We start from the raw sequence: 22294 nt of genomic DNA, 5'->3' as shown, positions 1-22294 counted from the left end.
GTTTCCGTTGCCAAACAGTGATCAGAAGAGTGCGAGGAAAGCTTCAGAAGTCCCTCACATGGCGGAGAAGAAGGATGAGCAATCGGAGACGGAGAGGCCCGTCCGGGTCTACGCTGATGGAATCTACGACCTCTTTCACTTCGGCCATGCTCGATCTCTCGAGCAGGCGAAGAAATCGTAAGCTTTCTCTCTTGACCACCGATCATGACTGTTTGATCTTGTGGAGTATCAGATTTTTGCAATTTTTAATGATCTTCAGTTAATCTTTTGGTTTTATAAATGTTTTAGATACTTGATGTAGTGAATTGTTGGGATTGTTGTGTGTATAAGGTTTGTATGGAGTTTGATTGCAGTGGCACATTGGATTCATCTAATTATAATTTGTAATGAGATTGATTTAGTTTGTTGATGTTGATGTAGTAGTGACTAGATTTTGAATTTGAATTTTTGCCAAAAAAAACCTTCCACTAGTTTCAATTTGTTTGTTTATTTTCATTCTTTTATGATTTTATGACAATTTAGTTGTTTTTATAATGTTACAAATTTAGTGGCAGTGCTTTAGATCTTTGGATGTAGTGGATCATTGGGATGGTGGTAGATATACTACTAAAACTTGATTGTTGTGACACAATGGATTCATCTGATCATAGTTTGCATTGAAGGATTCTGGTTGAGATTGGTTGTAGTTTGTTGATGAGGATGTAGTTAGTTTTTTCACTAGATTCAATTTGGGTTTTTGACCCAAAAGACTTTCCATTTGTCTTAGAAATTAGAATCGTGGAAGCAGGCTACCTTTCTTGGGAGGAAGAGTGAGTTACTGGTAATTTTAGTGATGAGTATATATATATATATATATATATATATGATTTTGCTACAGTTTTTGGGGCAAATGAGATTAAAATTCTGAAACTGGATTTATTATAAATTTCTGTTTCCATAATGATACCTCGGGGTTTAAAATTTAAACTTTAGATTATTCTAGTTATCAATACTTTGGCAGTGCTGGTGGTGCTGATGGTGAGGTTTTACTTTTGTGCTTTGGTATCTTATTTGATTCTCTTGATGTAGGTTCCCAAACACTTACCTCCTTGTTGGTTGCTGCAATGATGAGATGACACACCAATATAAAGGGCGTACTGTCATGACCGAAGCAGAGCGATACGAATCACTCCGTCATTGCAAGTATTGTTTCTAGCTTGGTGATATATAATTGTTTATCACTTAAATATCTAAATTTGGAAATTGGTTATAACCAATCCGCACAAATTCAATTTTGTGTTTGGGTTTTTTTTTCTGATCGATGTTTTAGTGCATTTGAGGATTTTTATTAAATTCTAATGGTAGTGTGGACTTGTGGGTGTCTCATAAATAGATGAGGGCTGCTTACACGCGCAGATTTATATACATTTACAGTAATTTCTTATAACCATAACATATGATGCTGCAGAAACCATCCCCAAAACCTAGTATGTCACTAATGTCAGTACAGTACAATTTTTAGCATCATGGGCTTTTAACTATCAGTGCTATATGCGACCAGGCAACGATGATTTAACAACCACCAAGTGCAATTTTTTTTTTCCTCTATTGCTCAAATCTTGATGTGTAATTCATGTTGAGAAGGATGTTTTAGGTTTCTTTCCAAAGATATTATGTGGCATCAGATATTTCCTTTTATGCCCATTTAAAAATACAACTTATGATGTCCGCATCGGTTACTTGAGTGATGATATTCCGCATGCACCTTTTAAGAATTTGGACACATCCCTTATGTTGATATATATCTTTTTTTCAGGTGGGTTGATGAAGTTATTCCTGATGCTCCTTGGGTCATCACAAAAGAATTTCTTGATAAGCACAAGATTGATTTTGTAGCTCATGATGCTCTTCCGTAAGAATGACAATACCATTATTTGAGTTATTTCATTGATATGAGTGGACTTTAGAGTTGCTAATGTATAAAGATCATGTATATGAAATTTTGGCTACATTGAGGTAATGTTAGCTTCTGATTCTGAAGTCTCCCTGTTTCATGAAATATTTGAGTGTCTAGAGAAGCTTTATTTGCTTGATTATTTTTATGTTCAGTGTACTCATTTTAATGGGAACGCATTTTTTTTTATGGAAAAATTTAAATAGATATGCTGATGCAAGTGGAGCAGGCAATGATGTCTATGAATTTGTGAGTGCAATTCTGCATCTACATATTAATGCGTAGTTGCTGAGTTCTAACTAGACATATATTTGCATGGATCACTGCTAACTTTTGCATTTTTTTTATCCATTTTGTGATGCAATTTTTGCAGGTTAAAGCCCTTGGTAAGTTTAAGGAAACAAAGCGCACAGAAGGAATTTCAACCTCTGATATCATAATGAGGATACTTAAAGACTATAACCAATATGTGATGCGAAACCTGGCTCGAGGATACACTAGGAAGGATCTTGGTGTCAGCTATGTTAAGGTCTGTTTCTGATATCTATACATGAGGTAGAAGTAATGAACATTTACTTCTGATACTATCTCCAAGTAGTCTATTAGCTTGTGTTCTCTTTTGCTTTGGAGCTTTACTATGTGGACACTTGTTTTACCATCTCCTTTTGTGGCTAATACACTTGAATTTTTTTTTATATCGGCAACTTATCAGGAAAAGAGATTGCGAGTGAACATGGGATTGAAGAAACTTCAGGAAAAAGTGAAACAACAACAAGAAAAAGTGGGAGAGAAGGTATCAATTTACCTCTGCATAGATTTAGTTTTGTATATTAAAAAACTATATATATGATTAATATAAATTGCAAACTTTGTATATTGGTCCTCAACCAACAAAGTAAGTTTGCCATTCTGCAGTCTTGCAAGCTGAACCTCGCCATATTGAGCTTGCTTGTCTGTTTGTCAAATACCTTCATTATTATCAATTTTATTAGAAGTTAAAACAGACCCAATTGGAGAATGATCCTAACCATTCTGATAGCGAGTGGGAAAATCAAAGCTAATTGAATATCCATTGAGGGTTCCTACTACCGAAGATAGAGGGGTTTGTGGCAGCAATGAGGCTGATCATGGAAGACTTACCTTTAGTTAGTTTAACTTCTATTCCAATCTGGTTGATGGTGATTCCATGCCAGAAGTCACATTATGAAAAATGAGAGTTGAGATGACAGTCTTTAATGTATCATTTGTCATAGTTAGTGAGTCAAATTTATTCATCGTGATTTATCTAAAAAATCTAGAAATTTTATTCATACATTTTTAACCTGGCTTTAACTTGGCCCATTCCCTAGAGATGGAATGAAATCTGCATGATTCTATCTATAATCTTATGATGGCCCAGCAGTGCCTTATCAGCTGGGATAGTTTTGCTGCTCGATTTGGGACCATGATCCTTGTGCCAGGCTAACATGTGTGCATATATGTATCGACTATATGTGGACTTTAGCCTTGTAACTTTTCATCTATATGAATCTCTTGATTTATTTAGTTTTCTCAGCAGATGATAGCACTTAAATAGTTGTTTCTTTATCTTTCTTTTCTTTTCATTTTTTATAACCACAGACTAAGCATTAATCTATACACACCACTGTCCTGAGTTGACTCTCAGATTTTTAGGTCTTTTTCATATTTACATAGATTAGCACGTCTTTCACTTGCAGTTGCACACAGTTGACGAGTGGGTAGAGAATGCTGATCGATGGGTTGCTGGTTTTCTTGAAAAATTCGAGGAAGGTTGTCATCAAATGGTGAGCATGGCTGAATACATGCACTGTTATTTCCATTCCTCTTCTATGCAGTTTTACATGCCTCATCAAGTTTTTACTGAAATGTTTATCCACACTCCAAAATAAAAATTAATGAAACCACTTTATTATTATTATTATTATTATTATTATTATTATTATTTTAAATTTCTTTTACAGGGTACGGCGATAAAAGAGCGCATCAAGGAGAGTATCCAAGATGGTCTGAAGAGGCAGCAATCAAAAAACTTTAGCCTGTTGCAGTATGAAGAAGATTAGCCAAAGTTAAAATAACAGTTGACAAGTAATTTTTTATAAGTATAAACTTAGTTTTATCAATCTCCGTGACAACTAATTGTATGTATAAATTTATTTTATCAATCTCCCTGAAAATAACTGTCTTTCATTTTAACCATTTTATATATAGAATTATAGTTTGTGTGATCTCTGTACTGTTTTATAGTATTAAGCCAGTGAAATTTTATGATAGTTTGGTTGTTCCTGTACTGTAAAAAGAAGTGTTCAAAATAGTGTTACATATCCAAGGAAAATTTATTAATTCTATACTTTTTTTTCTTTTATATTCAGTGTGGTACATTAAGGACTAGTTTGAATAATTTATTCCTCACATATAGGGATTGCAACGGGTAGGGTATGGGTAGGGTATGTCAAAACTCTTATCCGTACCCGTAATCCCTACCCCATACCCGTACCCTTACCCGTACCCTTCAGGATAAAAAAAATCATACCCTTACCCTTACCCGCAGAGTACGGGTATACCCGCAGGATACCCGCTTACCCGTTGTTCAAATTATCGAATTAAATTTAAATAATAATAAAAATAAATTAATTATACATTATATTACAATCTTTAAACACATGTCCATAATTTCAAAATTACAAGTTAATATATATTTGCTTATCTTAAATTATATAATTACATAAAAATGACATTTATTTAGGACTCAATGGGCTCTACCTTTTGTTTTGTTCATGTTTAACTATCTTGGTTTTTATTTTAAATTTTTTCATATATCTACTATTTATATTTTATATAGCTTCAAATTTTATAAATATCTAGTAAGATTTTGAATATAAAAACATTATAAGTAATTCTCATAAATTATATCCAATTGTTTTTTTATTAGTATCTTATTTTTAAGGTTTTCTTATAATTTATAGAATAAATTATTATAACATTATTTTTTTTATATTTGTTTATTTTTAAATTTAATTATGATTCTTAATATATATCTAAAATTCAATTTTGATAATATTATCAAATATAAATATAGAAATTAAATAAAATTTAAAATAATATATTAAAAGAATTTGATGTATTATTTTCAAATTAATCACCATGAAAATAGATATTGAGTAAATTGTGATTAAATGTTTAATTTAATAAAAAAATTATATATATATATATATATATGAGAGGGTAAGGGTACGACCCGTACCCTCTTCAACAGGTAAGGGTAAGGGTAGGGGCATACCCTTACCCGCTCAAAAACTAACAGGTAATACCCTTACCCGTACCCGGTCAAAGAGGGTAATACCCTTTTTGACCGGGTACGGGTACGGTTATACCTGTCGGGTAGGGTACAAATTGCTATCTCTACTCACATAATCTTATTTTATATTGCTCATTTGAAAAGCAGAGTTTTTGGTTTCACTTATATATTTCTTATTTTACTTTTTTCTTATTTTTCAAATTTTAAATTATTTTGTCTTTTAAATTGCATTATATATATATATATATATATAAATTTTTTACTTTTTAAATAGTGGTTTTCATTAAACCATTTGTCTTAAGTTTTCTTTTTCTTATCTTAAAAAGAACTTATTTTATTATAATGTTTTTTATTTTTGTAAAAAACATGGTTCACACTTCACGCTTTCATATTATCTTATAAAGGGCTTGTTTTATCTTCAAAATTCAAAGAATACTCAAGTGCATTTGTGCATGTATATACTCTAGTTTTTTTTCCTTATCTCTTTTAATTAATTCACATAAATTAAAAAAAAAGTTAAAGTTAGTTAGAAATCTAATTAATTTTTCATATTATTTTTATTTAAAATATAATTTAATAAAAATGTGTAGTTGAATTATGATTTATTAGAAGTTGTAAATCTATATTAAATATAAATAATAAATTAAGAAAAATATTTAATGTTCGTGAATTTTTAAATAGCCAAATAAAAAATAAAGAAGGTAGTATATATTTATTTATATATTTATATACACAGTTGTGTTCACAGTTTTAATTAAATTCAAGTGTTGATACTCTCTCATATTAGGATGTTCTGACACTGGGTATCCTATTAACATTGATTAAAACTAATTAATTAACCTTTGATATGCTCATTTTTATTTTTTAAAACATTATACTTGTGAATAATGACTAATATATATATATATATATATAGAATTTACATCCCCTATGGACGTCCATAGATAAGAAATCTATGGACGGCCAATTATTAGTCATTGGATCATGATCCAACGGCTGACATTGATAAACAATATCACTGTTCATTATACTGTTTCAAACAGTAATTATTGTTTATATTACTGTAGCATCTACTGTTCATCAATGTTAGCCGTTAGATCGAGATCCAACGGCTGATAATGGACATCCATAGATTTTTTATCTATGGATATCCATAGAGGATTGGTCCTCATATATATATATATTCACAAGGAGAAAAGTAGAGGTGCAACTGGGCGTCTTGGGCCCTGTGCCCCAGACGGCCCAAAGACGGTTTGGGCTGCGTGCTCGGCCCTGCACGGATCAACTACGACTGCCATGCCGAGCCATGCCCTCGGTGGCCCGCTGGCCCGCCATGGGCCGTGCTTGGCCCGAGCACGCAGGGCCGACCCAAAGACGCCCGCCACACGTTATCGTTGGCGGGCCCGACACTGCCCGCCAATTTTTTTAATTAATTTAAATATTGGAAAATGACTATTGTAGCCCCTCTAACAACTATAAAACGGCTAGTTTTTAAGGCTATTTTAGACTTTAAAATGTAATTACTTTTTTACCCTTTTTACCAACAATAAACGGCTAGTTCACAAGGGTATTTTGGGAATTAGAAGATTTTAAAAAATCTATAAATACCCTCAAACACTTACATATTTCTCCACACCAAATTACTCATTCTTGTTCTAATCTCTCAATCATTGAAGTCTCCAAGCTCTTTTAGTTCTCAATCTCTTCAAGTTCAAGATTTGAAGTTTGTCAAATTCGGCTCAAGTGTTTCATCAATGCGGCAATTTCCCCACCTTTTCATCAATTCATCAATTCGGAATTTTCAAGAAATCCACGAATTAAATTTACATCATCAAGGTTGAGGTAACCCTAAACCCTTTTTTTATTTTTTTATAATGGCGGCTCTCCCAATTTTTCCTTTCGATACACCATTTTTTTAATGAAAAACAACTCCAAAAATTTTTGATGATTCACACTCTGAGCCTCGAGCTCACATCGAATCCCCTAATATGGGAGCGCCTAGTAACAAGCCCTCAAACAAGCACAAGAAAAAGAACTTGGTGTATGGCAATTTTTATAATATTGTTGAAATTCCAAACAAAGGGACTCGTGCCATTTGTAAAAAAATGCAAAAAAATTTTTCTTGTCAAACTTCGGGTGGAACGGGTCATTTGAAAAGGTATGCCGACAAACATAGTTTTTCATAGTTTGTAATTTGAAAAGGCATTTTATAAATTGTTTCGAAGTTTGTAATTTTCTAAGTTGTTTTCATAGTTTTTAAATAAATGGCAATTTTTTTCCTATATCTATTTGTAATTTATTTTTAGTTTATCTCTATTTTTTCAATGTAATTTTATTTTCTAATATTATGTTAAATTTTAAAAAATTGTCTTTTTTGTATTCATGTAAATTTAATTTTTTTTGCATATTTTTAATTATTTTTTCTATAGTCTTTATGTGTTGTACATTTTTTACAATCAAGAAACTTATATTTTATGATATTTAGATTTTTCTTAAAAATTTCCTTAATTTTTAGTATTTTTAAAGTATTTTATATAATTTTTACAAATTTTACAATATTTTTAAAGAATTTATAATTTAAAATAAAAAAGGTGGGCCGCCCGGCCCGGCCCAGCCCAGCTGGCTTGGGTCGTGCCACGGGCTGGGCTGACCCCCCCTGTACGGTGGGCCGTGCCGGCCCGGCACGATTGCAAGCCGGGCCGGGCCGGCCCGAGCACGTACAGTGCTCGGGCCGCACCGTGCCCAGGCCGTGCCGGGCTGGTCCGGCCCATCTTGCAACTCTAGAGAAAAGGTACAAGAATCTATTTGAGGGTATATATTGGAAGCATGATGGGAATATTCCCCATCAAGTAAGGTCTTATGCCAATCAATCTATCTATTGTTCAAGGAATAAGACAAAAATATTTATTTATGATAATTTTATAAATTTAGGAAATTATTACAAATCTTCACTCACTTTCAAACTTAAATTATTGGCCCATAAGTCAAGGTTGGCGGAGGCAGATTCGAATTTGATTTAAGCCCAATCATTTTATCAAACTGATTAATATATATGTACGTTTAAATTATTGCATGGTGGCAAGGTCTTAGCCATAATTGATTTTCGGCATGTGAGATAAATTTTTTAAAAAAATTATTTTAACTATAAAAATTTATATTTAGTAACTTACTCCATCTCGTTTTTATTTGACTCATTTTAAACTTTTTCCCTAATTTTTTTATTTATTCATTTAAAAAATTCATAAAATATAAAATATTAATTTTTTAAATTTATATTTTATATTTAATTTAATGTACTTCTACAATTTTCAATAAATCATATTCAACTACATATTTTATTACATCATATTTTAAATAAAAATAACATTAAAAATTAATATAAATTTAGATTACCACTTAACTTTAATTAACTTTTTTAATTCATATAAATTAATTAAAATATTAAAAGAACCGGTGGAGGAGTAAAATTTTAGAGAAAAAAAATTATATTTTTATCTATTTATCATTAAAATTTATTAATTTTTGAATTAACCACCCTATTTAGGACAATTATCTACAACCACATCAATAAAAAAATTTTAAAAAGGAAATATATATTAAATTAATAAAAATAATAATAATAAAAGATCCCACAATTTAAATGGTTTTAGCTTTATCAAGGTGCCCAATCTCTCCTTCACTCTTGAGAACCCTGAAAAAAATTTAAAAAAATAATAATAATAAAAAAAATCTCCAAACCAAACCAGCGCCCAAAATGGCCTTCCTTCTTCCCAAACTCTCCCCACCTCTTCCTCTCCACCCCCACCCAAAATTTCCTTCCCAAAATGCCCTCCCTCACCATTTCCACACCTCCTCCTCCCTCCCCGACCTCCACCCTCCTCCTCCTCCTCTCCGCGACTCCAAGCTCCGGCACCTCTCCGACCAACCTCTCCCCTCCGGTCATGGCGGCAAGGACGACTTCTACCTCAACCTCGGCCTCGCCGTCCGCACTCTCCGCGACGATCTCCCCGCACTCTTCCTCAACGATCTCAACTTCGAAATCTATAGGTACTCTTGATTTACCTTCTCGATGATTTGGTTTTGCAATCGGAGTTTGGAATTCATGGAGTTTGATCTCAGGGAGGACATCACCTTCGTGGATCCGCTCAACACCTTCTGCGGCATCGACAACTATAAGCTCATCTTCTGGGCGCTTCGCTTCCATGGCCGCGTTCTCTTTAGGGAAATCGGGGTTGAGGTGTTGAGAGTTTGGCAGCCGTCGGAGACGATGATCTTGATCCGGTGGGAGATGCAAGGGGTCCCGCGTGTGCCGTGGGAGGCGCGGGGCCGGTTCCAGGGTACGTCGAGGTATAAGGTCGATCGCAATGGGAAAATCTATGAGCATAAGGTTGACAACCTTGCGTTTAATTTCCCTCGGGTTGTGAAGCCGGCGACGGTGCTTGATTTGGTGGCCGCCTCTGCCTGCCCGGCGAGCCCTAATCTCACGTTCCGCTGGGACGCCATGGACGATGCTGGAGCGAGCTCGTGGTTGGAGCTCTACAGGGCGGTCAGGGGGACTTTGGTAAGGGAGGGTTGTGATGGGTTTTCTCTTGAAGGATTGATGGCGAGCTGTTCATAGCCTTCTTCTTCTTCTTCACAAAAGGAAGCATGGAGTGTATATAAGAAGATGGATAAAATGCTAGAAGTTCCAGAAAGGTGATAACTTTGGTAAGTTTTCATGGATAAATGATGTTCTTGAAATTATATATATATATTTATATATATATAAATGTATGTCTTTAGTATAGCTATGATTTGTGAATTACTCTTCTGATGCAATATGAATATAATGCTAGATTGTTTGAAGGCGATCAAATGATTGATGGTTGTTTGATTCCATATTTTTTTGAAATTTCACTGTTTGGTAATACATTCACTGGAGTTACCTCTCCTTTTTCACACACACACACACACACACACACATATATATATATATATATATGTATATAAACGGATGTCTGTGTTATACCTTTGATTTCTGAATTATTTTTCTGATCTAGTATGAATATAATGCTAGATTTTCATATGTTTAATGGTGATCAAATGATTGATGGCTATTTGATTCTAGATTTTTGAAATTTCACAGTTTAGTAAAGCATTCATTGTAGTTCTTCGCCTTTTTATGCATTATATATATGTATGTATGTATTTCTGTGTTATTCCTTTGATTCCTGAATTACTCTTTTGATTCATTATGAAAGTAATGGTAAATTTTCATATTATGGATGACAATTGAATGATTGATGTCTATTTGATTCTAGATTTATGAAATTTAACAGTTCAGTAATGTTACTTCGCCTTTCTATGCATTAGAATTAGGTTATCATTTCCATGGTTACATGAGGAATGCATCATTCTGTGAAATTACACAAAATCACGTCAGTGGTTGATGGGAGTTTAATGCTATGTTAATTGCTTGTTGCTGTTTGCAAGGCTGTGTAAAAGTTAGTCTTAAGAGTTTCAATATCTTTTATCACCTATCTACACTACTGCATCATTCAAATGGAAGACTCTTTAATCTTCATTGTTGTTGATCATTCATGGTCAGCATGATCTTCATATTTGCATTGCAATGATGCTCTCCTTTCTATCTTGGATGTTTCCTTACTGTCGCTTTATCTTTTGACAGCTAGAATACTGACTTCTGTGCATGTCATTATATTTGAAATTGGTTAAATACATGATGATGGCAGTGACTGCTCAGAAGTTTGTAGAAATGCTTGTCTTATTAAGTTTGTTGAAGAACGTAATAATGTTGGCCTTTCAAGTGCTTTATTGAGACGCACTTGATTTACTATCTTTGAGATGCATTTGTAGAACTATAATACTACAAGAGTAACGCTGAAGACTATTCTATCACTCACAAAGATGCTTTAGCTTTAGGACAAAATAGAAAGACATAGGATGTTATGGAAAAATTATAACCTCATGACTTGCCATGGGGAAACGCATGTTCAGCAATCAGCATACAATCTCCTGGGAAAGGAAAAGGAATTCTCATTCTAAAGGGTACATTAAATTCCTGCCTTCTCTTAAGAATTTAGATTAGGTATTGGGACTTTAGTTTTCACTCCTTAAGCCATGCACTTGCGCTTTTTCTTCATATTTCCAATTCTTGTGGAGCTTAGCTTTGGATTATTAATCTGGTAGAATGAAGGAAATCTAAACATGATTATTATTCTTGTTAGCCGGCAAGCTTTAACTTTTCTTCGGAGATTGCTGATGGTTTGGGTTCAGGATGTAGTTCTGTTTGCTGTTTGATAGCTGGTCATGCTTCAATGAATTGTAAAACTTGTTTCTGATGGTGAAGATCTAGCAAGTCTGAGTTCTGTTTAACATATAACTGATGTCTTATCTGCTAAACTTTTTGCTTATGATTTGATTTTGTATAGAATTTTCTGTTGATTTTTTCAGTTTATTTTTGTTGCTACATAGAATATTTAAGCATTTCCTCCAAGCTACAGTAACATGTTTCACAATTAATTCCTACTTCATTTATCTTGATGCCCAAAAATTTTCAAGCTAAGATGCTGGTTTAGAGTTAACTAAAGTAAACTTCCCAAATGGAAAATAAGTATGCATTGATTTTCCTCTGTAGTCTGTACCCTTCGAGCATCAAAATTAATATGAATATAGGAGTATAATTCCAGACCTATCCAAGGGTTGCATTGCCGCCCAAACCTGAAGGCCCACTTGAAAAAATGGGAGGGTTCGAATAATAATATTAGGTCTATTTTTTGTGCTTCGGTTTAAAAAATATGCCGGTTTAGATTTATGATGTTTTACGTCTGGGTCCAGCCTAGACCAGATTATGTAAAAATAAAAATAAATTATAAATTATATGCTCTAATTTAAATATGTAAAATTCATTTAGATTTAATTTGTTATTAAACTATTTTTGCTTTAGCGTGTCAACTTTATTTTTTAAAATAAAATTTTATTTTTATTTTAATTTTTAAAAATTAAATATGGGTGAGTCTTAGTCATGTGTTTAAAATTATGGATGAATCTTGGATAAAAGTACAAGTCTAAATAACCAGGCCATGCGTTGTTTGGGCAAGCATGGTCACTATTCTTATTAAACCTTGGCCTGGGCCCAGTCTGGTCATGGACACCTCTATATAATTCTAATGCCATTAATAATTCTAAAACCATTCAAAAAAAAATAAAAAAAAATAAAAAGAAGTAAAGTGAAAAGAAAACTACTCTTAACATTTATATTAAAGAAAATTAGAATAATTCGGTTTGAGTTCTTATTGAAGGAAAAAAAAAAATGCAAATGCAAAGAGAGAAATGAAAGACAAATTATAATGTTTTAAAATTGATATATCACAAAGAATTTTTCAGAATTATTTTCATCAATTGATATAAATGAAATTGATGAAAATTACTTTATCGACCCTCTATTTTTTTTATTATTTTGTAAATTTCCGGATAAAATAAAATTCATATTTATTATAAGATGTTTGGTAGGTTAGCGGGTCGGATCTGGTTACTTTAGTCAATCCGAATCCGAAAAGAAGTCCGCTACATGAATCCGGGATATTTGGGAGGTTAGCGGGTCGGATCTTGTTGCTTTATTTCAATCCGAATCCGAAAAGAAATCAGCTTACTTGAACCGGATCCGAACCGTCTTTGAAAACACGAGCGAGAGAGAGAGAGAGAGAGGTCGTCTTCTTCCCGAGATAACAAACCCTAGATTGAAACCCTAACCCTAGATCTCTGATCCGAGCTTGGGATGGGGAAGAAGAAGAAGAGGGCGTCCAAGGTCTGGTGCTACTACTGCGACCGAGAGTTCGACGATGAGAAGATCCTTGTCCAGCATCAGAAGGCCAAGCACTTCAAATGCCATGTTTGCCATAAAAAGCTATCCACCGCCGGTGGCATGGCCATTCATGTCCTCCAGGTCCATAAGGAAACCGTCTCCAAGTATCTCCTCTCTCTCTCTCTCTCTCTCTCTCTCTCTTGCCCTTTTTGATCTGTTTTCGAACTGAATCCTGTTTTGTTTTCGTATTGTTTTTTCCTTTTCTTATGGAATCTTGCGAAAAGTTGGGATTTTGTGATTAATCGTAATTCCGGTCTCTGGATCTTGTTTTATCAATCAAGACACTAGGCTTTTTCTTTGATTTCTTGAACCAAAATCGTGCAAAATTGGAATTTTTAGGGGCATAATAAACGATAGATGTTGCAGTGTATTTTATTTTGTTTTGAATTGCACAAATAATTGGAAATAAAATTGCTTAAAGTGAATATAATGAGGTTACAGAGTGGTATTCACCAATTTTGATTGATTGGTTGATTGATTAGCTAGTTTTTTCCTTTAGAAAAATATTTGATAGATTTTGAAATATTCTTGATATATGCTTATAGACAAAAGAATAATTGTCAAGTTTAGGTTTGTTTCTTGAAGGATATCAACCTTTTCATTGGTTATTGCATGTCACTATTATTATCGTTTTCTTTGAGGTTTTTTACTTCTGTAGTGCAATAGAATTTACATTGTAAAGTATAATTCCTATGTCAGAAGTCTTAGATTGATTGTGGTGTTAATCATCTAAACATTAGTCCGTTAATCCAATGCTCCAATGAACCTTCAATTAATTAACTGATAACAATTGCCAATTAAATATGTTAGCGAACACTAGAATAATGACTTCATCTGAAACCTCCTGTTTGATGCTGGTTTTTTAACAAGGACGAGCATCTTTTCTGAACTAAAGGAAGGGATAAATGCCCATTAAGATTATTATCTTACATCTTGTCTCCTCCTCAAGTTATTTAGATTCTAGGGTGACTTGCAACCATTATTTCTTTTTTAAGACTAAAGGCCAAGAATTTCCTGTAGTGGAAAATAAATGATAGTCAGTTGAATCATTGTCTTAGGTTTTCTTGCTGAGTGTGTCTTTGAGATGGAAAGACTATTTTGATTGTCTAGAGGTTTTATGTGAACATGCTGCAGAAATTTTTTTTATACTTTCCAATTTACTGAACGAATGTTGCTGTGGTCAAAAGAGAGCTAATTTGCTAGCTTGATACAGCATGATTCTTTTCCCAAATTCTGTTTAGGACAGCATTATTTGGGAATTTTTTGTTCTGTTCTTTTAAATTGCCAATACATTGCAAGTCCCAAATCAAGATATTGCTCTTTTTGAGATGTTTCTGGTTTTGATGTATAGTTATACTATGATAAATACTTTCAATACGGTGTTGTTGGTGTGCATATTTGAGCATAATCACTAGTAATTATGCCTGTCCATTGTATTCTTTTTCTCATACTAACCAGCAGTCAAGACTTCTAATTTTGTCTATTTTCTCATTAGGTTATACAAGTCTTTTGAACAACTAACTGCGAACAATTAGCTTTCTAGTTTTCTTGATCAATATTCACATGATTTTTATGAGTTCTGACTTTGGCTCGTTTCAAACCATGAATGTTCTTGAATTTTTTTACCCCCTAATTTAAAACAATCTATTAGTAGTCTTTATTTTTTTCCAAAATATACAGAGGAAGTACTAGTTTTTTTGAAATTATATTATAACCGTGGGCTTATTTTTTATATATAATTCCTTTTTTTACCAGAGTGCCAAATGCCAAGCCTGACAGGGAATCAACTGAAATTGAAATTTTTGGAATGCAAGGAATTCCTCCTGAAATTTTAGCAGCTCGCTATGGTGAAGGTACACCTTATTAACTAAAACATACTAATTCTTACTTATTCCTTAACCTTGTGTCATCTATATGTTCCAATGCATGTGGCCAAGTATCTGACATATAAATGAGAACATAGTATGAGTACTCTGAAGTCTAAACAGTAATTTTTGTTACCCCATCCATGTATAATCCAGTGTTAATTGTGTTAAGTGCATACGTTTTAAACTTGTCTATGTTTCTGCTAGATGAAGAGACCTCAGCAAAGCTGGCTAAAGTGGAAGTGCCTTCCTCAGGACTTGTCAGTGGCATAATCCCTGGACAACTAGGCATGGGTTATGTTTCACAGCCCCCTTTTGGTGCAGTTCCACCCGGGTATGAGCTTTTTCTTATTTGGCATTTGTGTTTGAGTGGACTTCTGTTATTGTACCTTGTCATTGATGTACTCTGGTTACATTTCATGATCAGGTACAATCCAGCAATTCCTGCACAGCCTTCAACTTGGCCAATGCCACCTCGACCACAGCCTTGGTTCCCAGCTGCTGCAGTTCCTCTCCCAGTGCCTACTGGTGTGGCCCCCCAGCAGCCTTTATTTCCTATTCAAAGCGTGAGAACACCTCTAACACCTGGTGCTCCTCCTGGACTTCAACCATCATTTCCAATTGGTCCACCTGGTCTCCCTTCTGTTCCACCTGCTGTTCCAGTGTCCCAACCATTGTTCCCTATTACCAGTGCTACTGGGACACCCTCACAAAGTTCTCCCTTTGTGGCAGCCTCACTTCCACCGACTGTTTCATCAGCAGCTCCAGGAGAATTCAAGGGTGTTGATGCAAATTCCATGCCCAATGCTGCAGTTGCAACTAGCACTCAAGGTTTGGAACTCATGTCCTTGTGTTATAGTACTGCTACTTTTCCATATTTATTAGACCTATTGACAGACAATTATTACCATTCTATATGTGTTTATCTTAAGTATTGATATTATTTATTTATTTATTTATTTTTGGTATTGTGATATTTAATGTCAAACTTGTTGAGTTACTCTACATACATGAATAAGATATTGGACAAGGTCTTAACATTATGAAATCTTTTGAAAAGGTTTATATGTGAAAGGTTTATATGTACTATTCTTATGCGTTTGGAAAGTTGCACCACATTAGTCATTAGTGGCTTTTTTGCATGTTGAACAATGATGAATTTTTCAAGGAAAGAACATGCCTAATTGCATGAATTGTTGCACATTTAAGTCATAAAAGCACTATAAAGGCCATAATTTTTTTTTTGGTCAAGTCTACTTGACCTATGTTGATTACCTTCAATGTTTATTTAACTGCTTCTAAATTATCAGCTTATTTTCTTGCTTTCAACACGTACAATTGTGATGCAAGCTTGTATTTTATTTATGTGAGAACCTTTTTTTATTATTATTTTTGTCTCATGTCCTTGATTATATACTGTTTCCATGACTTAGGTTCACATATGTATGCTTCCGGTCCAAACACAGAGGGCCCTTCAATTGGTCCTCCGCCTGTGATATCTAACAAAGTTCCTGCTATCCAACCAGCCACTAATGAAGTCTACTTGGTTTGGGATGATGAGGCTATGTCCATGGTTTGTTTATGGATAAACCAAATTTCATGATCACTTTGTGCATAAATTTTTACTAGCCCCCTTTTGACATCTGGTGTGATTTGCAGGAGGAAAGACGAATGTCCTTGGCGAGGTATCAGGTGCATGATGAAACTAGCCAGGTAAGTCAACTGCCTCTGCTTTTTCGTTATGTTCAAATGGATGGGGATATCTATTTCATGCCCAAATTGATAGGTAGGCAGAGCACAAATTTCTTTATCAATTTATTTTGCTTTGAGTGCATTAGCATGTGTTGATGTCATCATTCTGAATAAGTTGTTTTTTCTGAAGTAGTGGGGTACAATACAAACATTTAGAGGGATTTTCACATTTATAACTTTTGCGGGTCCTATAATATTGTTTTGATTTTAGAACATGTGGTTGATGGATGCATGCTAGTTTTATAATCCTCTCATTTTTGCCTTGCATCAAATTGCCATTTTATGGGGCCATCGACAGATTCAAGTAGGTATCCGAGTTACTTCTCCTGTTAGTTAGAATTTACAAATCTAACAATCTTGTTCTGCAAATGACTCCGGGATTTCTCAACCTAGCACAAGGCCCATGCGAAAACGTGTATGTATATTTGTTTATTCATTATTTTGTTTCTTCGTATTCATTCGCCCTATTGCTTTTTAACGAGCGTGGGGGGTTTGGATGGGGCAACAATTAATGCCGGCAGGAATTTTACCTATTCGTAGCATGTGTTGTATAATCTGTTTTTGATCACAGTGTGCGACCAGACATTGGTTACAGGTCAGCCTTTTCCATTCATCAAGCAACTACTTACCTCTTGGATTGATAGGAAAAAGTTCATAATCCACCTACCAGATGAAATATTATTGCATGTGGTTCTCATGTTGTTTTCATGGGAATGTTTCAGATGAACTCAATTGACGCAGCTATTGATAGGAGGATATCTGAAAGCAGACTTGCTGGTCGGATGGCTTTCTAATTGTTTCGAAAGGCTGGAAATTGGTTTTCGTACTGACTCATGTTTCGGGGGCATTGATGCTGTACTTGAGAAGCTCATTGTGGATTTATTATGGATGTTTCCATCAAAAGTCATTCAAGCTACTCCTGCGAGAAGAAGATGTTCGAGTAAGTTCTAAAGAGAGTACTATTCTTCTTAGATGTCCTCGTTAACAACTTTAGTTTCGAAAGTGTGAGCAAATTCTTCATTTAGTCTATTGTTGGCGGATGGTTTCTTTTTCTGGGAAACATAAGTGACAAATGTCTAATTGTAGCCTAAATTTATTTAAACTGGCTGGAATAGAGCAAGTTCCATTGTCATGTTTGATGATATTATGTTTCCAATGAGATTATTATTTTTGTCCTTTTCTTGTCTTGTTGGTAAATCAAATGCTCTTGTTTTTTTGTTATTTTGGATTTTATTTTGAGTATTATGCCTTCCTTTGGCGTTCCAGATTGTTTTACTGGAGCTATTCTACGGATTCTTTCTTTATCAACATGTTTTATCAAGACTTATTTTTCTCAGGAAAAAGGATAAATAGTAACTACTTAATGTACGCAGACTAGGTGTGCGCTTAAAACAACGTCGTTGCATATATACATATATATATATATATATATGTAAAACAAACTTGGAGTATTATTTTTGTAACAAATGTATTATTTTTATTTATGAAATCAGTTTTTACAAACTTGGACAGGAAATGTGCGAATATTTAATTTCATAGTATAAAGGAATTATAGGTTTCTGACTGTAGTAGAGGCTATTGTTTGTTGTCGTTGACAAATTTGATATGTCAGGGTTTGTCATTTTTATGTGAAATACTTGTCCCTTACACGCATCCCAGCGGGGATTATACATAGTCAACAATTAGCATCAATGCCATTCTCTCAAAACTTTGTTCATCATACTCAGAGACCTCTCAAGTGTATATATATATATATATATAATTTAGTTACCAAAATCTGCATCAGCACTACTTATAAATCTGCAGACAAACATCACCATACTCATTGCTTCATCACATCATCCTGGACATAACCAGTGGCTTCACTGGAGAAAGCGATCGAACATCCGGCGCAGAACTTGGAAACAATACATTGAGTTTATGCATTAGAACATCGGCCCTTGATGGTATATCATTCAACAAGAACTGCTGCACAATTGGCTTCTTAAACCAGTCAAGCACCGAATCCCCGGGGGCTCTCAACACAACTTTGCTCACCTCAAATGGTGACTCCACCGACGCAAGAACCTGTGCGACAACCATCTTCAGAGTTGATCCTGTCACCAATTTGATCCGCCGTGGCACGACACCATAGTACAGCATCCTCTTCCTGAACCTGTGCAATGTGTGGACTACGGCCACCAGAGCTGCCCCTACTGATAAATTTCGCACATCAAGTGACCAAGCAATATGCTGATCAAACACAATGGCTTTAGGGAACAACTTGTGCTCATATGCCACTTTCCAAACACATCGAGCACGATTCATCTGCCCCATCAAAACCAAGTAATTCAGAAGCACATTGACAAAATACCTTGCCGCGCTCTCCTCTGTCTCGTAATCAATACCTTGGAAGAACTCCCTGACGAACGAGAGCACTGGCTTCTTCCTCTGCTCCGGCCCGGTGAACAGCCCGCACATGAACTCATGCGCTTTGTGCCTCGTCACGCTCATTATATCCATTATAGCCTTCTCATTCTTCTCATTCTGGCACCTCACTGAATGTGCGAGTATCGAAGTGTAGAGTATTAAATCAACCTTTGCAGCTGAATTGACATACATCTCGAGCAATGGCCGAGCGGAGTCATACAGCCCCGTCTTCATACAAGACTCAAACAATTGCCTTACAATGAAGTTATTCGTCCTAATACCTGCTGATCCCATGAACCTAAGCCATTTCAACGCCAATTCCGTTGATCCATCCTTGATATAAATCATCAACACATCACTTGCATTCACATCAACACTGAACCCCAAAGACTTCATCTCAAGCAAAACCTTGGCAGCCAAATCAATCAGCTTCTTGTTAGCTAAAACACTCAGCAAGCAAGTGTAAGTAGTCAATCCTGGCTTCAACCCTGCATTGGTCATAGAATTGTAGAGCTTCATGGCATTGTCGACATTCCCGGCAGAGGAGTGCAGTTCAATGAGGCAAGCATAGGTAGATGGTGTTGGGAGGTACCCGGCTTTCTCCATATCGGAGAAGATCGAACAGGCAGCCTCGAGCCGCCCGGACTTTGCCTGAGTCTCTACCATTAGAGTGTAAAGCCCAAAGTTTGGCCGGAATCGGGCAATCTTCATTTCATCCCACAGAGACATTCCAGCATCGAGCTTGCCGGCTTTCACCATGGATTCAATCATAGAGACATACATTGTGACAGAGGGCTTGAACCCGGCCAGCTTCATCTCTTGATAGAGCTTCACGGCGGCATCAAGCCTCCCTGCTTTGCCCATGGAGTCGATGAGTGCGGCATAGATTGGGAAGCCCGGGCGAGGTCCGGCGGAACAGCGGGATTTGAGGTCGTTGAAGAGGCGGAGAGCGGCATCGAGACGGCCGGATTTGGCGAGGCTGGGGATCATGAGGTCGTAAGTGGAGGAATCCAGAGAACAACCAGAGGCTTCCATTGATTCATAGATCTCGAAGGCCTTGTAAGGCAGGGCTTTGGAGAGGAAGAGGGTGATGAGAGAGTTGTAGGTTTTGGTGGTGATTTGATCGGCGTAGTTGGGGTCGTCTTTGAGCTTTTTGAAGCAGCAGTAGGCGATCTCGAGGTTGGAGGCCATGGCCAGGTGTTGGATGGCGCGGTTGAGGGAGGAGGAGAAGGGATGGGGATTGGAATCTAGGGTTTTGAGAGCATCGTCAAAGAGGGATTGGATGGAGGGAAAGTCGGAGATGGAAATGAAGCGATCGAGGAGGAGGGAGAGGAGCTCGTCGGAGAGGCGGAAGGAAGGGTTGCGGCGAGCCCAGCGGAAGAGAGCGAAGGAGGAGTCAGAGTTGGGGATAAGAGGGAGGGCGCGGGCGAGAAGGGATGAGGAGGGAGAGAAAGGGAGGAGATCGAGGTGGGAGTCGAGGTCGGGGCCCCAACGCCATCGGAGGGAGAGCTCGACGAGCTTGGAGACGGCGGCGGAGGAGGAGAGTGGTTGACGGAGATGGCCAACGAGAAGGTGGGAGTCGAGGGAGGGGTCGACGGGGCGGACGCCGAGGGCGGAGTCGAGAACGGAACCGGATTCGTCGAGGTAGAGGATTTCGTCGGTCCAAGGGGCGGAGCGGTCGCCGGAGGAGAAAAGGCAGCGTGGGAGGGTAGGGTTTATGAGGGTTTGGGAACGGCGTAGGAAGAGATGGGTGCGGGAACGGAGGAGCATTGTTGGTTTCTTGGGGAAGTCTTGCTCTTGGGTCTACCTAATAATCTCATTATATCAGCTTTTTTTCTTTTTAATATATATATATGTCTAATAAAAAAAATTTATATGATAGATCTTTTTATACATTAATTTTTATAAATCACTAAACTTTGGTCAAATGTCATTTTGATCATTGAATTTTGTTTTAAAATGATCACTAAAGATATTAATCATTTCAACGGCAGATCACTCGATAAATTAATAGCTTCATTAGCTAACGTGAAAAGCCGAGAAAAGCCCTATCAGCACACCGACGCTATATCAGGGGTTACGTCAGTGTAAGTTACCACATCATCTTTATCTTCCTTTTATCCTCCGAGCGAGAGTGGTGGGTTTCACTGAGTGTCCATCGGGAGACCTTCCTCTTTCTTTTGGTCACCTTGGCTAGTACCTCCCAAAACCTCCCAACTATGCTATGTGAGCTTGCTGGAAGATGAAGGATGTTTGCAAACTCGTAGGGACCGGCTGGAGTTTTTTTCGGTTTTTTTCTTTTTGGTTTTGTTCTTTTTTTACCGTCTTTTTGTTGCGAGATCTCGTCATCGGGGATGATCACAAAGGCATGAGAAAAAGCAGCCATCGGAATCGGGGGATCAATGGTAACAATACGCTGATTTTGGGATGAAATGAGAAGCATGGCATGAGTTGATGATTAATTAATTAGATGATGATCAGTAGTAATATTACAATGAGTTGTAATTTCTATAATCAACGTTGTTTGAGAAGTTGTTATGATTGAGTAGTGTGTCATGGCATGTGTAGTGTTTGTGGAAATGCCTCAATTGCAGGTTTGTTGAACAAATGATTGTAATAATACCTATATAATCAGATATACAATGAATGAAAGGTAGAGAATATTTTTCTCTTATATTGTATTTTTCTTCTTCTTTTTCTTCCTCTTCTTCCCTCCTCTTGCTCTCTTCAAAATTAAGGTCAAGATTATTTACAAGTGCAAGATTAATTTCCCTCTTAATTACAAGTGCTCCTATATTTTTTCAACCAAGTTTTATGCAAGGAAAAAAGGTTGTTCGAACATGAGTTTCTAAATATCAATTGACAAACATTATGCTCATGCTAAATTCAATTGAGAAAAAATTCTGCTCACGTTAACTTATGCATTGACATTGACATTCACATCTCAAATAAGGTGGAACCAAAACCAAAAACATAATTAAATGATCAAATACTGATAACTTATACATTGATTTGAATTGGAACACAAACATCCTCTGTGTACAAAATTTATATCAAATTACTTACTTCATTGACTTTCAAAAATTCCATTCTGCACTGACTTTGAGTTCAAGATATGAGTACATAAAGTCAAAATGCATTTAGGAATTAATTTA

At 35.9% G+C, this 22294-nt stretch overlaps 4 protein-coding genes across 7 annotated transcripts; 3 read left to right on the top strand and 1 right to left on the bottom strand.

Annotated features, from left to right (window-relative positions):
* Positions 1-4179, top strand: LOC120263000 (choline-phosphate cytidylyltransferase 1-like). The gene is made up of 8 exons (XM_039270928.1): positions 1-177; positions 1069-1182; positions 1796-1891; positions 2140-2182; positions 2307-2462; positions 2646-2726; positions 3652-3738; positions 3916-4179. The coding sequence occupies exons 1-8, from the start codon at positions 59-61 to the stop codon at positions 4012-4014; spliced, it is 795 nt and encodes a 264-aa protein (XP_039126862.1). The 5' UTR covers positions 1-58; the 3' UTR covers positions 4015-4179.
* Positions 4180-8960: 4781 nt separating this feature from the next.
* LOC120263369 lies at positions 8961-9898 on the top strand. Its single transcript, XM_039271236.1, has 2 exons — positions 8961-9296; positions 9369-9898. Exons 1-2 carry the CDS (start codon positions 9004-9006, stop codon positions 9865-9867), a joined length of 792 nt encoding a protein of 263 aa, XP_039127170.1. The 5' UTR covers positions 8961-9003; the 3' UTR covers positions 9868-9898.
* On the top strand, positions 9868-17906 carry LOC120263367 (protein SUPPRESSOR OF FRI 4). 4 transcript variants are annotated; one of them, XR_005537082.1, is made up of 7 exons: positions 12918-13217; positions 14869-14966; positions 15186-15312; positions 15406-15809; positions 16412-16551; positions 16638-17325; positions 17453-17906. XR_005537082.1 is itself a non-coding variant. In XM_039271234.1 (7 exons), the coding sequence occupies exons 1-7, from the start codon at positions 13027-13029 to the stop codon at positions 17522-17524; spliced, it is 1086 nt and encodes a 361-aa protein (XP_039127168.1). In that variant the 5' UTR covers positions 12918-13026; the 3' UTR covers positions 17525-17906. The 4 variants fall into 4 exon arrangements, 3 of the variants coding, with proteins under 3 accessions (XP_039127169.1, XP_039127168.1, XP_039127167.1); XM_039271234.1 differs by having other exon boundaries at positions 16638-16691; XM_039271235.1 differs by lacking the exon at positions 12918-13217 and adding an exon at positions 9868-9956 and having other exon boundaries at positions 16638-17906.
* Positions 17907-18245: 339 nt separating this feature from the next.
* LOC120263798 (pentatricopeptide repeat-containing protein At1g79490, mitochondrial) lies at positions 18246-20929 on the bottom strand. The gene has a single exon (XM_039271776.1). The coding sequence runs from the start codon at positions 20907-20909 to the stop codon at positions 18564-18566; it is 2346 nt and encodes a 781-aa protein (XP_039127710.1). The 5' UTR covers positions 20910-20929; the 3' UTR covers positions 18246-18563.
* Positions 20930-22294: the final 1365 nt, after the last annotated feature.

The sequence above is a fragment of the Dioscorea cayenensis genome, chromosome 6 (genome assembly GCF_009730915.1).
Source record: "Dioscorea cayenensis subsp. rotundata cultivar TDr96_F1 chromosome 6, TDr96_F1_v2_PseudoChromosome.rev07_lg8_w22 25.fasta, whole genome shotgun sequence".
Classification (NCBI taxonomy): Eukaryota; Viridiplantae; Streptophyta; class Magnoliopsida; order Dioscoreales; family Dioscoreaceae; genus Dioscorea; species Dioscorea cayenensis.
The sequence above is the reverse complement of the archived record's forward strand: the minus strand, read 5'-3'. Positions and strand labels throughout refer to the sequence as shown.

Excerpts from the sequence above, each read along its gene's own strand:
- LOC120263000 (XM_039270928.1), top strand. The coding sequence starts at position 59 with ATGGCGGAGAAGAAGGATGAGCAATCGGAGACGGAGAGGCCCGTCCGG. Across the intron at positions 1,183-1,795 it reads GAATCACTCCGTCATTGCAA|GTGGGTTGATGAAGTTATTC; the intron begins GTATTGTTTCTA and ends TCTTTTTTTCAG. Across the intron at positions 2,183-2,306 it reads GCAATGATGTCTATGAATTT|GTTAAAGCCCTTGGTAAGTT; the intron begins GTGAGTGCAATT and ends CAATTTTTGCAG.
- LOC120263369 (XM_039271236.1), top strand. The coding sequence starts at position 9,004 with ATGGCCTTCCTTCTTCCCAAACTCTCCCCACCTCTTCCTCTCCACCCC. Across the intron at positions 9,297-9,368 it reads CTCAACTTCGAAATCTATAG|GGAGGACATCACCTTCGTGG; the intron begins GTACTCTTGATT and ends GTTTGATCTCAG.
- LOC120263367 (XM_039271233.1), top strand. The coding sequence starts at position 13,027 with ATGGGGAAGAAGAAGAAGAGGGCGTCCAAGGTCTGGTGCTACTACTGC. Across the intron at positions 14,967-15,185 it reads AGCAGCTCGCTATGGTGAAG|ATGAAGAGACCTCAGCAAAG; the intron begins GTACACCTTATT and ends TGTTTCTGCTAG. Across the intron at positions 15,313-15,405 it reads TTTGGTGCAGTTCCACCCGG|GTACAATCCAGCAATTCCTG; the intron begins GTATGAGCTTTT and ends TTTCATGATCAG.
- LOC120263798 (XM_039271776.1), bottom strand. The coding sequence starts at position 20,909 with ATGCTCCTCCGTTCCCGCACCCATCTCTTCCTACGCCGTTCCCAAACC.